Source organism: Pyrgilauda ruficollis, unplaced genomic scaffold (assembly GCF_017590135.1).
Source record: "Pyrgilauda ruficollis isolate IOZ18807 unplaced genomic scaffold, ASM1759013v1 scaffold63, whole genome shotgun sequence".
NCBI lineage: Eukaryota > Metazoa > Chordata > Aves > Passeriformes > Passeridae > Pyrgilauda > Pyrgilauda ruficollis.
Genome location: NW_024528044.1, coordinates 2361988 through 2377751, shown reverse-complemented (window position 1 = coordinate 2377751; position 15764 = coordinate 2361988). Strand labels below are relative to the sequence as shown.

The window sequence follows — 15764 nt, the reverse complement described above, 5'->3', positions numbered from 1 at the left end:
TTTATATGAAGGTTATCTCCAATATTTTGAGGAGTCCTGAAAGCTGAGAAAAAAGATAGCTCTTACTTGCTCTAGGATTTACAAACTTAGGCTTCATGTAATTTATTTACTGCTGGTTATCTAGCTGTGGTAGTTTGTATTTTTAGCATTTTTTTAAATGGGAAGATAAAGTCTCAGCCTTAGAGTTTGTGAACTACTATTACTTTCAGCATTTCCCTCTATTACATAAACCAGAGTGATTAGGGAAATATTCTGCTCTAGACTTACTGTGAATTGTCCTGTCTGTTTATTGGACCTTGTGTTTTATTCACAAATTGGTGGGGTTTTATTCATGTTAGTAGCCATTTATAACTGGGTCTTATACTGTCTAGAAGGTGAAGTTTCTTTCATTGTTTTGATGGAAATAGAGGTCTTGCCCCAAGATATTAGCAGTAGGAGATGAATTGACTTAAAATGCTACTTATATAGTTGCTCAGCCTTCTGTGAGGTTACTTAGTAGTGGAAAAAATTACTTCTTAAAATTTCAAGTATACATGGGATTTTTTTTTCTGATGCTTATAGGAATTAGTGTGGAGTTCCTGTGCTCACCTCGATCAGATGCAGCAATGGAGAGCATTATTGCCTGCTTACATGCCCTGCAGGCACTCTTCGATGTTCCATGGCCAAGGTCCAAAATAGGTGGTGACCAGGTAATGCATAATGACCAAATGCTCCCCAAAATTAAGGCATAGTTTTAGTCTGAACAGTACCTCTACAATCTCTTCTATTTCCAGGAATCTGCAATATATAAGTAGTAGGTAAATTATATGCTTTCCCCAAATCCAAAGCTGTAAAGGGAGGAGATTAAAAAAAAAACCCCACAATGTGGAACCTGTTAGGTGAGGGGCAGAAAATTTGAGGACATTTTGTCAGGAAGGAGTAATTAGATTAATAGGATGAGAGCCTGGTAAAGACAAAATTCTGGAAAACGGAGTTCTCTTACTCTCTGTCAAGGCGTAGTTGAATTAATTCTGCTGTAAAAATCAAAGTTGGTAAAAGAAGACTGGACAAAAGCAGTGCTGCTGTAAGAAGAAAAAAGGCAAAACCGAAAAGAAACCCCCACACCACAACAGTGATCCAAAAAAAAAAGTACTAAGCTGAAATTCCTTTTTTTTTTTTTCTTTAAATTAAGGTTTATACCATCCCGTATGCCATGCGTGTGACCCAGTGAAAGTAATAAAGCCTGTGGACATGGCTAAATTCTGCTGATTGTTGATGCTCTGTCTAAGCAAATGCATATAGTGTAGGAAGGGTACAATGTAGTGTCCCCACCTTCAAGAATTAAGAAGCCAGAAGATAAAGATTGCTTTGGCTTTTTCAGTTGTTTTAAGTGTCCTATATCTTAAAAAACTATGGTAACTATTTTGTTGGGAAAATTGATAGGGACTGCTGTTACTGGGAGCTGGATGGTGAAGAAAATGCCAAGTCCTGGGATTATATCAGTTACATTGTGTTCCTTAGTGAGATCAGAGTATTACTGTTGGCTTTAACAAGTAGTAACAAGTTCCTAAAACTCCGGCATTAAAATTAACATTTGTTAGATGTTTTTCTTACTGTAGGAGTTGGGTGTAGAGCTGCTGAACGTTTTGCATCGACTGATACTGACCAGGGAGTCACCTGATATTCAGCTTGCTGCCCTTGAAGTGGTTCGCTTGATTCTTTTTGCAGCTCAGGAACATGTGAAGGAAAAGCGGAGAAGTGCAGAAGGTACAGTACTGTGTGAGATGTTTGAATACCTGTGATCAGGGTTAAAGCAATTCTTTCTTGGAAAACTGGTTTCTGAGATGTGTCTTAATGGAAGTCTTTCACAGTTGGATTCTAATTCTAGTTTACTTAAGACAGTCCAGGCTCCTCAAATAAGAAATTCAGGTGGTGTGATAGATAGCAGGTGGTTTATGTGTTGAAGAGAGGGCAGAAAGTGAGGAGAAAAACTGCAGAAAATGCAGCTGGTCCGGGAGGGAGGAGTCTTAGTGAAAAGCTGGGGTCAGCTGCAACTGAGCAATGGACAGACTTGGCACACACAGCTGTTACAAGCTGGGTTCCCATAGGTACTCTGATTGTAACTTCCTAACATTCATTTTCTAAAAGGAAAAAACTGGGAGTAGAATCAAAATGCTTGTATCAGGTGACACCATATTGGTGTGGTACCTCAGGATCTTGTATGTCAAACTCTATTGCACACCCTTTTGCTTTTTGGCAATCACTGCCTACTTTGCTTGTTCAGAAGGATGGATGCTTGCTAGTAGAATTTTGAATATATACCCATGCACATAGATATGTGTCAAGATTATAATTTGGTGCTGAAACAGTCTTAAGAAGTAAACTTTTTGGAAACAAGTAACAGCCTGCAGACTTCTGCCATATTTCTTGTTTTTCTTTCAGTTGATGATGGTGCTGCAGAAAAGGAAACATTACCAGAATTTGGAGAGGGCAAAGACACAGGGGGACTGGTGCCTGGGAAATCATTAGTCTTCGCAACACTGGAGCTGTGTGTTTGTATTCTTGTCAGACAGCTTCCCCAGCTCAACCCTAAATTGACTTGTAGCCCTGCAGTTCTACCTGGAAAACGTCTGTTGCTGTCAGAAGATGGAAGTAGACTGGTAGCAGCAGCATTAGTTATTCTCTCTGATGTTCCCGCAATCTGCTCTCCTGAAGGTATGCTATTTCATCACAAGAAAAGATAAATGAAAGAATATTAGGTCCTTCTGTCCCTTTGTTATTACCTGATTTTCTTAGCTGGCTAAGTCTGGCAGCAAGTTTTGTTGATTTGCTTGTGACAACTTCTTTTCTAATTATTTTTTGACTGTCAAATTGCAAAACAATTTACAAAACTGAAGCAACTAAGTTAGTAGATTCTCTTTTTCTCCCACCCTATAGCAGTGCAATTAATAGATTCCTTTTCTACAGGGAAGTATATAACAGCTATGTGATTATATGCTACTTGAATTGTCTTTTCTGGAATTTATAATGGAGACATAAATTAAATTTAAAAGGGAAGTGTGTGTTTTTCCTTTCCATCATTTGAACATTAACAAATGGCTGCAAGGAGTTACGGTTGAATTCTCAGATTAGTTGACTTTTATCCATGATTCGTTTTGGATTCACTCCAAACTTTAGGATGGTTCCCCACCACCAAGCCTCAATATCATATTCATGTATCTATATCTATATATATCTTTCAGTACCATTAATGCCACACATACAAACCATTTCTGCCCTACTCCTCTGTTCCCACCTTAAGTATTGTTGTTACACCTTATGCAAATCTCTGGCATTTACCACCCCTGAAAATTTCTCCTTTTCTTAAAAAAATTGTTCTCTGTTAAATGGTTCTTCTATGGGGAATATGATGCTCCAATTGGAATAGCTGGCAGCCCTTGCAGTCCTTGTAATGTGATGATCTGCTTTTCACATTTCCATCTGCAGCTCATTATTTATCAGTGTAAAGTGAAAAGAAATAAACATCGCCTAGATCTGAGGACAACTATCTTGTATGAAAAATAATCTCTGATTTTCTTCTCACTGTAGTTATTTTTGTCTTTAGCTGTCCATGTTATTCCACAAACAAACAATTTGCAGGATCAGATCACAGGGAATGTTTGCAGTAGAGAAGTTAAGCATTTTGTTCAGGTAACTAAAAAGAGGAGCTTAAGTTAGCTTATACAGTCAGTTGAATAAAGAAGCAGCTCCAAAAGTTGGCTCACATAATCAAAGAGATGAGAATTCCTTTGTGGAATTGCATAATTTTTCCCCTACTTCAGGCACCTGTCATGATATGTTTGCATAAAAAAATTTCAAGTTAATGATGTTCATGACCTACATTTCCTACTGAATTCCAACAGTAAATTTTCAAAGACTTGGCTGTTCAAAAATAGATGTCCTCATCTTCAGAAAATACTTATGCATAAGTCAGTGACCCTCATTATTCAACAGGCCTCTCATGAACAGTAGTATATTAGAATCTTAGAAGCATTTTGCTGTTTAGGGAATGAGATGAGCATATTAAGCCATATGCTTAACTCTGTGCTTTGCTGAGTCATGACTTAGGACAGGAGCAGTACATAAGTATGCAGGTTTCTAGGTTACTTCCAATATATGCAGAATTCTGTATTACTATTAGTCTCAAAGACATAAAAATAAGTGAAACTGCTAAGCCACATTATTCCTGTGAATTTTAAAACATTTATAGTGGTCTCTTATTATGATCAACTATCAGATTCTCACACATGAAAGTCTCTTTATTAGCCTGTGGAACAATCTGCCTCTCTCCTTAGGTCTTCTCTTTTCCAAGATATTTTTTAGAGGCTTCTATTCAAATTCTAGGGCATTTTATACATATATTTATTCCGAAGTCCTTATTACTCTTACTAAATTCTTGACTTCAGTGATTGGAGCCATGGCATCCTTGGCTAACCACACATCATGTGATAGAATTATATTACATTGCTCTTGCCAGTTTTGAAATTACCCCCTGTTAATTTCCTTCATTGTATTGTCTTCACATGCAAAATATACTTAGATGCTTATACTTTTTCTACTCTTCTTTCTATATAGTAGTATATACAAAGAATTCACTATGCACCAGTATATATACTAGTATATACTGTACACACAACTATATTTTGGGTACTTCCATGTCTTCTCTTCCATAAGAACCACCTCCTCTGTGGTTCTGACCTTTCTGTTCTTACTTTTCCCTGAATATGACATAATTCCACACTTCATGGAGTAAAACCATCAAGGAAAAGATATACAATGCTTATTTTAAAGGGGAAGAGGTTTAAGTTCATGCAAACAGTCTGACTCCCTGTTTGCTTTAGCAGGACACATAATATTTCAAATATTTTCTTCAAATTACCCGTGCCTCTATTCACAGATATGCTTAAAAATTATAAATTATATATAAAAAAGAGAATCCAAGAAAACTGCCTCAATATTTTTAATGTAAAAGGTACCTGCATTTTTTTAATATTCTGTGAAATTAATTTGCATTGTTTTACAGGGAGTGTTTCAGTTCTTCCTACTATTTTGTACCTAATTATTGGAGTACTTAAAGAAACTGCTGTGAAATTGCAAGATGGCCAGTTACCTCTGACAGTTGCTGCGTCTCTACAAGCTCTAAAAGGACTCTTGTCTTCTCCAATGGCTCGGGCAGAGAAGAGTCAAAATGCTTGGACTGATCTTCTACGTAGTGCTTTGGTTGCGGTGCTTGACTGTTGGGATCAAGGTGGGCACAAATACTGGGTTTATGAGTTAAAAATGAGAAAAGTTGGTGTGAAACATTGCTTGGTTTTATTTAAATTGAATTCATGCACATCTAAAAAAATACTTCTCTCTTAGTCACAAGAGAATTAGCTGGTTACCAAGCACTGTTGAAACTATAGTGCAGTGTTGTCCCTGCAGTCCATGTGAGAAGTCATCATCTACAAAAACATGAACGTGATTTAAGCCCAGCTGGAAATTAGGCACCACACAGCCACTCACTCAACCCCCACTCCCTTTTCCCCCCACCCTAGTGGAGTGGGGAGAAGAATCAAAGTAAAACTTTTATGTTGGGGTTAAGAACAGTTTAATAATTGAAACTAAGGTAATTTAAATTAATAATGGTAAATTATAATAATGGTAACAAAAAACAGAAAAAGAAGTGAGGTACTGTTTAGTTTCTTACCACCTTTTGACCGATGCCAGACCCCCCTTCCTAAACCCAGATCATCTGCTCTTCCAAGTAACTCCCCCCAGTTTATGATGTTGTATGGTGTGGAATATTCCTTTGGTCAGTTTGAGACACCCATCCCAGCTATGCTCCCTCCCAGTTTCATTTGCTTATCTTCTCACTGGCACAGCATGAGACTAGGGGAAAAGTCCTTGCTTAGGATAAACATGGCTTAGCAAAAACCAAAACATCAATGTGTTATCAACACCATTGTTATTCTGAATCCACAGCACTGCAACAGCTACTGAGAAGAAATTAGCTGTACCCCAGCTGAAACCAGGACAGTGGGTTTGCAGGCTTACTCCTGCATTGTTTAGTGCCACAGTGTAGTTCCATGCTTTGAAGGCATAAACAGGAGCAATGGCTTCAGTGTACAGCTGAGCATAAAAGACAGCTGTCCACTGAGTGCAGGTTCTCCACTAAGAGTTAGTGTCTCTAGTGAGGCAAAGGGTATTAAAACAGTAGTGCAAGAAAAGAATTTTTTGTCTTGAATCAGTTTACTGTGTGCTGCTGCTTCAACTTCCTGAGTTTGTAGTATTATCATTGTTCCTTACGTTTAATCTCTTACATTGTAATTTGTTGTTGAACTTTACAAAATTATTTTAAACTTAGAGCAAAAGAATATATATTCTAAATGCAAATTTTATATTACTCTCAAATAGATTGTACTTTAATATGTCATACCAGCTCTTCAAAGATACTTGTTGTACAAACAAAGAAACAATGGAATAGGATTATGCTCTAATTTCTAAATATGCATATGATCACCCCAGAATTCCCATTTTGTCCTTAGCTTTTATTGGCAGTAAAAGTCCATCTCACTGTATCAGGGGATGTTGTGTATTTGAAAAGTGAGGGTCCTAAAGACGCTCAGACATTGATATTTCTATTCCACCTCTTTGTACCACCTGAACTCATAGAATTTTTAATGCAAACCTAACAGTTTTCTTACTTTGTTTATAGTAGATGGCCTTCTCCAAGAACTGGATGAAGTCAGCCTTCTCACTGCTATTACAGTATTTGTTATGTCTACCAGCCCAGAAGTTACTACTGTAGAGTGCCTTCAGAAGCGTTGTATTGAGAAGTTTAAAACAACACTTGACTCAAAAGATCCTCTTGTAAGTACTGGTGAAGTTAATAGAATGTCACTACCGTACTAAATGAATATTATTTTAGTTGTGTTGCTAGTCCTGTGTGTTGATGGAAGTTAATTCTCTCCTGACTATATCTGTTGTATTTTAAAATAAAGTTTGAACAAGTGAGCAAGAACATGTCCAGCAGTGCATTTAATCATTATGCAATTCTGTATTCCCATTTCATTTTTTTTACTGCATCACACTCAGTGCTTTATACATTGCTAAATACACAATACAGTTGTGTGGTGTTACAGGCATCTGCCAAATTTTATTTGTTCATTTTATCTTCGACACACATGGACTGTCTTTAGCACAGGAAATCCCTCAGCTGTGAGTTTTGGGAGCTGGAGCAAGTACTTCTACAAAACTGCTACTGTCCCATAAACATCAGCTCCTGGCCACAGCTGGATGCAGCTTACTGAACTAAATTCATGGCTTGTTCTGACCTAGCATAAGTATTTTCACATAGTGGCATTAGATTATAGTGCCATAGTTAATATATTATTATCCTTCACAAAAAAAATGTATCAGGGAAAAAAAGCATTTATACAAATGGCTTTTTTTTCCCTTTCCAAGTTTGGCTCTGAAAATAACATGCATTAGATTTCATATTTGTCAGAATTCCATGTAAGCTGCTTTTCTTGTATCTCTCCTATATGTATTTGTGTAAAAATAGAAAATTCAAGTTTCATTTACCTGAGAAATAACTGTAAGATAATACTTTTTTATGTTTCAGTACATTCCCAATGTTGTCAACTTTGGTTTTCACTGTTAGGAAACTGAAAATGCCAAATGTGACTGCAAGGAAATATTAGCATGCATTTGCAAATTTCATCCAAGTATTTAGGCATCAGAACTGTTCAGAAATTATGTAGGAACTTGGCAGTTTCAGTCCTATTGACTTCCAAAGAGATGCAAGCCATTGCACCATTTAAGGCTTTTTAAAATTGTATCTACAGTTTGACAGGTGCTTATATTTTAAGCACCACTTTTTTGGTATTGCACTTCTGCTAAGAAGAGAGTATTTTCTAAATAATACTAATCTTCGAACAAGAATAGTATTTTTCCTTAACTCAAAAAAGTCAGAAGATATAAGACTTGATGGAAAGAAGCAGAATGCATGATCTGGTTTCTATTAATAATTGATTACAAGTTATAATGGTCCTATAAAGTATTATACATGAGCAGCCTACAACCTGATGAATTTTAAAGATGTGAGGCACATTTTTCTCCCTCCCAAAAATTTTATCTGACAAGCTGTTAGATTTAGCACCCAGAGATGTATTTTGAACTATAATGCTTTTTAACTGCAAATTTTGTTTTCCCTTTAGGTACAGTGTAAATGCTACCAGCTGCTGCACTCCATCTTTCAGCATCCAAACAAAACTGTGTCCTACCCTTATATCCATTCTTTAGCACCATCCATTGTGGGGAAACTGCAGGAAACAGAAAAAGCAAAACCTGAAAATGCTGCTGAACTTCAAGTCATACAGGAGGGAATAAAGGTGGTTACAGCTCTGACAGCTGCTGCTGAGGAACAGCACCGTAAGTTACTTCCATTTCTTGGACCTGAAGCATTAAAAAAGCTCAAAGTTGCCATAAATAACAAACTAAAACCAAAATGACCACTAGGAATTCAGTCCTGAACACTAATTGCCAAGAAAATTGCTCACAGGAATGTTGGGTTTTTTACCCTACAGTTCAGCTAACATTTGCAGCTTTACAATTTGAATTACATGTTAACTTAGAGAAATACTTCCAGTTAGAATTTGACACTATTTTTAAAAGGTGTGTATTTAAGTTTTGTTTTCCATGTTTATAGGTGCTCACTTGGTGGCCTGCTTTCTTCCCATTCTCATTTCCTTTCTTTTGGATGAAAATGCGTTGGTTTCTGCTACAATCTCGGCAAAAAATCTACATGAGTTTGCTTTGCAAACTCTGATGCAGATTGGTCCACAGTACTCATCAGTTTTTAAAAAACTAATGGCCTCCTCTCCAACTATGAAAGCCAGGCTTGAGTCAGCTGTTAAAGGCAATCAAGAAAGCATCAAAGTGAAGACTACTAAACATACAAAAAATCCTGGGAAAAGTTCAAGCATTCAGCTGAAGACCAATTTTCTTTAAAGCCCCACATTGTCATTTTATGCACTTTGATATCAACAGAAAAAAGTCCCTTTTAATTTCTAATCAAAGGATTGTCATGAGTCAATATCATGTATTTCAGTTTGTGCTGAAGTATTACAGAAAGTTTATAAGAGAAAGCAAGTTTCTAGGTAAAGTTCTCTTAGTGTAAGACTTCTTACATATCTCTAAACACTATGAGTAAATCAGAGGTCATCAAATCCATATTTTTTTATCATTTTGGACTAAAATATCAGAAATGCACATGCCTATGTTAAAAAAGATATAGTGTACTTTACCATAGATATATTTAGGAGCATCCCACACTTAGCCATTAAGTAAAGTTAACTTTTTTTTTTTAATCAATATTTGTCAAAAATAAGTTACTGTAATTGGTTTTTGGATTTAACAAGGACATAAATTTACTTGCAGGTTGTAATCTATGCTAATTACTAATTTAACACACTGCATCATTCATTAAACAGATTAAATATCCTTGTAAGCCTTATAACAGTTTATTGTTGATCTCAGAAAATTCAACTCAGTAAAGGTAATATGGATAGCTTTAATCCTAACATCTTGAGCTGGCCAAGATGTAACAAATGCTGTGAAATGCAGCTCTACATTGCCTCTCTGGGAACTGGGGCTCTTTCCAGAGTGGGACTGTCGTGCACATGGGAGGATTGACAGGCTCGGTGCCTTGCTGCTTGACACAGTCTCGCTTTTCAGGATGTGTACTTCGATAAGTTTGTATTAGGGGAGCCAGGCAATAGCTTACATATCCTGTCCAGGACTGGACAGCAATCTTAACATACTGTGCCTCAATTCAGACCTCTGCTCTAAGTGGATGGATGTTCCCTGATCTGTGAATGATCGTTGATCTATACGTGTAACTTGATTTCTGTATCTCTGCAGTGAGAGATGGAAGTATTTGAAGTCACCTTGTCTTGTGTCTGTAAATAGAGTGCAACAAGCTCATAATAAGAAGTATGTAATTAACATTTTTAGCAAGGAACATATTTTAATATAGAAAAATAACTATCAAAACTGCAATGGCTACAAAGTATTTTCTAAGTACAATATATTGACTTCTTTCTTAATACAGTATTACCTAAACCAAACACTGTCAAACTGATGATACTATTTCCTTCTTGAATCTAATTGCTTTAAAAGGAAGAAGAAAATATTTACAGAACTGAGAAACACACTGTGACTCAGGAAGAGTATGATGTACTGTATTTTATTAGAAGTTTTGTATGTAAATATAGTTGTAAATTGTACAGAATTAACAATTTGACCAAAGTTCTAACAATTCTTTTTTCTAATTTACATAAATAAAGCTAATTTTCTTCACTTAATATTTGTCTTACTTATTTTATCCAGTAGTAGAAGAACTCAAAGGACTTGTGTATCAGAAAAAAATTGTATGCTGCCTCAAGGAAACTGATAATAAATGTTTAAGTTGGTTGCATCAAGGTCTGTGACTTGACATTGCAGGTTTTCATCTGTTCTGAGTAGCACAGTGGGTAAATAAGTAGGACCAGGGAGATTTTATTATGTGTAAATCCCTGGTTTGTGCCAAATGCTGAAATGTGTGAACTGTGAGAAGATGGTTGAGATGCATTCCATCTCTCCATGGAGAACCAGAAGTCCTGTGTTCCACCTCTTCATTGAAGTAAAATCTGTAGTTGCTGCCTGTCTTAAAAGGGACTTTTATTAGATTTGGCAGTTACTCATCTTTATCTCATTAGTAATTTTTTTTATCATATTGCTTTACCCTTCCAAGTTTACTGGTGGGGTGTTTTTTTTTTTGTTTTGTTTTGTTTTGTTCTGTTTCCCAAGCCTGCTTCTGGAAAATCATAGATTCTTAGCAAACTTAAAACATTTAAATGAAAGTCAAGTCATGTTTGCTATCAAAATGGCCAAATACATTGCTGAAGAAGTTAGTTGCTACAAAAGGTATTTGTGGCTGCTTTTTTGTATTGTGTCATGTATAGCAATGTACCAACATTTTTTTGATGATGACAAGACAATCTGTTGAAAACCTACTTTCCTCAAAAACTTTTAAGAAGTATACTCAAATTGCAAGAGCACCAAGGAAAGCTATTAAAAGCCAAAAATTGAATTTTAGTGCAGCTTAGTCCTAGATTTCTTAGAATGTCATGTTGCAGTAGCTCACAATGGAGGCATTGAGAAGTGCCATAATTATGTGATTTGACATTTCTTGATCAAGTCTTGTGGCCACATGTGGAAAAGTACCATTTTCAACATATCTTTGTATTGCAGAAGCAAAAATTAATCCAATAAAGAGAACTGTTGTTAATTCTTAATGTCATTTGTAAATTAGGACAAATGTGTGAGCTTTATTTATCCAGATAATTAATTTATTCACATAGTACAAATACTTGTGCCCTGAGTTCTGCTCTCTTACATACACATAAAACAATGAGTTGGATCACATGAATGACACTACTCATTTATAATTTTTTTAAAGAATCTTACAGATGTTATCTTGTTTCAATTATAAAAAGATTTTGGCCTTTAGATATCAGGTGTCTTTGATGCAGTCTTACATGGAACCTGTGTAATTAATTCTCTTTTTTCCTGAAGAAATAAGCAAGACCATAGAGCAGTTTTGGTTTTAATTCCACTCATTCCTTTTAGGCATTGTTTGACATGCAAGCTCTCGTATTTAGCCAAGCAAAAAGAGCCAAACATGTGTTTAGCCATAAACCAGAGCCCCACTTTCAGCACTCCTCCTTCCTGTGTCCCTTGTCTCCTTTCTCATTGTTTTTTGTGCCATTTCTCTACAAGAACCAATACTCTTTTTTCAGTTAATTGTCTTTGCAATGAAGCATGTGGCCTGCACGCATATGTACTTTGTGTTTCCACTGTTTATGCAAGAAGTTTAATGGGTTTGTGTGACAAAAGATCCCATCCATGTCTAACCTCAAGTGCATATATCCCATATGAGTACATCATGGAATGTACTATTTAAATGCTATGCAAAAATTATTTGCAGACAACTTTCTGTTGACTGCAACAAACCACAATTGGTCAAAACTGTGCAAAAGCATCACACAGCTGGGATGTGGTGGGTTCTAACTGGATACAAGTCTGTAGCAGTGCAGCTGAAATAGCAGCTTTTCTCTTAGTATTACTTAGACTAGAATAAGTCTGAGACTGACCCAGTATGTTCCAAGGTGCAGGAGTCACCTTCAGGTGACTGACAGAGGTAGCAGTCCAGTGATGCACATATAGCCATAAATTAGGATTATCAAATCCATAGGAAGCATAGCAGATTTTTCTATTAATGAATGTCAGTTACCAATTGGAATTTCCAAGGAGATTTTTCCCCTCGACACTGTCACAGCAGTATCAAAGTGAATTGTTGCAATTGCAGGAGTGGTGGAGGCATCTAGGATCATTTGCTGGATTATCAGAAGTAACAATAATACTGCTTAATAGGGAATCAGGTGGAAAATTCAGCAGCATTTCATATAGCTTTAATTTGAATAAAGTGGGATGTATCTGTGACAATTACGACATCTGAGAGGTCACTGTGGCAGTCTCCTCTAAAGCTTCATCCCTAATGTCAACACTAGCTCTACATGTTTTGTTTTCATGTTCCTGAAATGTCATTCTCATATCAGTAGACAGTAAGTCAGAAACAGTTTCCAAGAAAAACATGATGTTTCTTGACCAATACTAGTCTCGAATAAACCACTTGTGCTTCCTGCCAGGGAAGAACCTAGCCAATGGTACTTCAGACTAGGCAAGAAAGCAGGGGGGAAAACCTTAGGCAATTAACATTTTGTTTAGGGAGAACATACAGCAAGGTGGATTATTTGTCTACTTCTCTGTCCTGTGGTGTCAAAAACCACTGGAAGAGTCACTCCACTCTGTCTTGAAAGTAGCATTGCTTGGCCAGCCCTGGTCCTGTGGGTGTTCCTAGATACTGCTTTTTGCACATGAGAACATCTAATCCTAAAAATTGGCTAATAAACTGACTTTTCTGCAGCCAAGTGTTAAAGGAAGTGCTCAGATTTGTCTACAGCACTCAAGCAGGAGCAACCCTGAAGCTGTTGCTGTAGATGACATTTCACAGAGGACTCCCATTCAATTAGCTGAAGTATGTAGCAAGCAGTTCAAGCTGTTTAATGACAGTGAGCTATAGATTCAAAGACGTAAAAATAAAAAGGCATATTTGGTCACACATGGCATGCTCTACCTGCCTCTAACATATTTAAAGTAATGGATACTGAAAGTTGATTATGCAAAATGAAATAAGCCAGCTGCATTTGATACATGATGTTATCTGCTCAAGGGAACCCTAAAGATGTCAGTGCTACACCACCATCTTATCCAAAACGTGTAGTTCTTACTTTGATTTTGATGTACAGCTATGGATTTTTGAAGCTTTTTTTTCCCTAAAATATTCTCTGGATTCTCTGGAGAATAAGTGGTTTATTCCATATAACAATGAAAGGGGAAGTTGCATCTAAATATAGTAAAAGTAGGACTGAAGATATTGTCTGAGAAACAGGTCAGTGCAAAAGCAGGCTTTTAAAACCTCCTGCAGTAACCTGTGGTACATTAACCCAAATTCACTCACTCTGCAGCCAAATACCTGTTTTGGTCTATGGTCCTATGTCACTTCCATACTCCCATTTATCTGAAGTCAAAATCTGATTCCAGAAGGAAGAATGTGGCATCAAATCTCCTTCCTCTGTGCTTGCATTCCAGCTGGTGGCACATGCAGGAGGAAACAAGTTGTGAGGATGAGGAGCAGCCAGAGCAGAGCTGCTGTCTGTGTGCATATTAGTGCCTGTGCCAGTTTGCCTACTTATTGCAGAGAAAAACTGATGTATTTAGAGGTTTGCAGATGAAGAAAATCTGTTTCTAAGAGTTGCTGGTAAGGGGCTAAATTTAGTAATGACGAAGATTGATAAAGTCCCATTCTAAGCTACAGCCTTATAATCTTCAATTGTGTAGCCTAAAAAGGGCTTTTTTTTTAAACCACTGTTAATGTATTGAAATTTATGTGAACTATCTCACTGCCAGTACAGAATTACTGAGAATCCCTGTTGCTACTAGTGGGATTTTTTTTTTTTTTAATTATTATAATCTTCTCTGGGGACAATTTTGTTTATGGTATTTTTGTAAGCATTTTTTTCTTCCCACTGTGTCAGTTCTCTGTGTCCTTTTCCATGAAAAAAAGAAGAAGGTTTTTTGTGAGACACATTTTCTGTGGAAATATGAAGTATAGGCCTCAGGGATTCTGGAAACAATTTTGATTTATATCTAAAAATAGAAATATTATGCAATTTGAAAATACAACCTATCATTATGAAGGCAAATGCTCTTAACCTCATCTTTTCTCATGTAAAATTCATGTCAAACACTAAGAAAAAATTGTCACAGATGTATGCATGTTTTATGGGAAACACAAGGATAACTGGTTCAAGCTGCTGCTACCAAATGAACCTGAAATTTAGTTAGGGGAATAAAATAATTTACTTATAAGGAAAAATCTGGCACTTCTTCAAGTGCATTTATTAAATAATCAAGGATGGGCTGAAGAGGGGAAATAGAAGAAGGCAGTACAAGTGAATATATTTTTCCCTCCAATGTGAGGCACAAGGCAATCTGGTATTCAGCTGCCAGGCCACATAATGTGGCCAGGGGGAGGGTGGGAGAGTAGATGGGCTTATTTTTAGTCCATTCCTCCCAGTTCCCTTTTGAAAACAACAAATCTGGGTATAATTTACTTTTGTAGATTGAGAATTCTTAAGCTGGTTGGAGAGAGAGTCTCAAGAATGAGTGGTCTTGAGTTGGAGCCACAACCAGTTGACATAGCTCTAGGCACCCTCTACACCATACAGTAAATGTAGATACCTGCAGATCCTTGGGCTGAAAGACTTGCAGGCTTCTATGCTGATTGTCCCACAGAGTTTTGGAGATGTGTCCCCATCTAGGTACAGGGTGGAGAGACGGTCAGTGGGCATGGTGTGAACCACTAAAGTAGTTTTCTCTGTGTGAGGACAGCTGCACCTGGGGAAGCTATGTGTGAATTCTTGCTGAATTTCTGTTTCCTACATTTCCAATCGGTTTCTGTGGCCACCTGCTCCTCACGCAGGTGCCTGTTCTGGGATGCCCCTGGTCCCTGCAGCTACAGCTGCTCAGGAGCACTGAGGGGTGTGTGGGTGTGTGTGACTGTGTCTGTGTGTGGGTTTGTGTTGCTCAGCCACTGATGGTGGCTCAGATCTGTGCTGAGACTGTTGCTAGTCAAGTGCTACCAGACTTTGTGGATAAATTCAAGTGATAACGGAAGTGAGCTGCTCTTCACATTGGTCTGGGCCATAATGTAAGCATGTCTCTCCTGAGATCTTTCAGAGCAGCAGCTGCTGAAGCCTGTGAACATGTGTATTTATCCACACTATGTCCTACTCATTCTCTGCATTTCCAACAACATTCAGAGCCATGAACTGCAATGATTTAGGATAAGCAGCAGTCACTCCTAAAGACTTCTGGAGATTTTCCTGGCCAAGACAGAGGAGAAATAGCTGTTGACTGTACTGGCTATAGAGCAGAGAGACTGCAGAAGCAGTACAGCCTGTGGAAACCAGCTGTTCCAGGCTGGTTCCATCTTGGCTGGATCAACTTTACATTTGGTGGTCAGGATTTGAAACTGTATTCAAGAACATGGGCTTGTTCTGGACTTCACCTAAAGGAATGGCTTTCAATGCCATAAT

General features: G+C 37.3%; 1 protein-coding gene across 5 annotated transcripts in view; it reads left to right on the top strand.

The window, feature by feature from the left end:
- Nucleotides 1-10367, top strand: part of HEATR5A (HEAT repeat containing 5A) — a 64928-nt gene extending 54561 nt beyond the window's left edge. For 3 of the 5 annotated variants that reach the window (XM_041484106.1, XM_041484104.1, XM_041484107.1), the window contains 7 exons: nt 562-689; nt 1599-1746; nt 2422-2694; nt 5042-5266; nt 6716-6870; nt 8220-8433; nt 8711-10367. In XM_041484106.1, coding sequence (XP_041340040.1) covers nt 562-689; nt 1599-1746; nt 2422-2694; nt 5042-5266; nt 6716-6870; nt 8220-8433; nt 8711-9012 — 1445 coding nt within the window. In that variant the 3' untranslated portion in view covers nt 9013-10367. The remainder of the gene's footprint in view (nt 1-561; nt 690-1598; nt 1747-2421; nt 2695-5041; nt 5267-6715; nt 6871-8219; nt 8434-8710) is intronic. The other 2 variants (XM_041484108.1, XM_041484105.1) reach the window with 1 other exon arrangement.
- The last annotated feature ends 5397 nt before the right edge of the window (nt 10368-15764 follow it).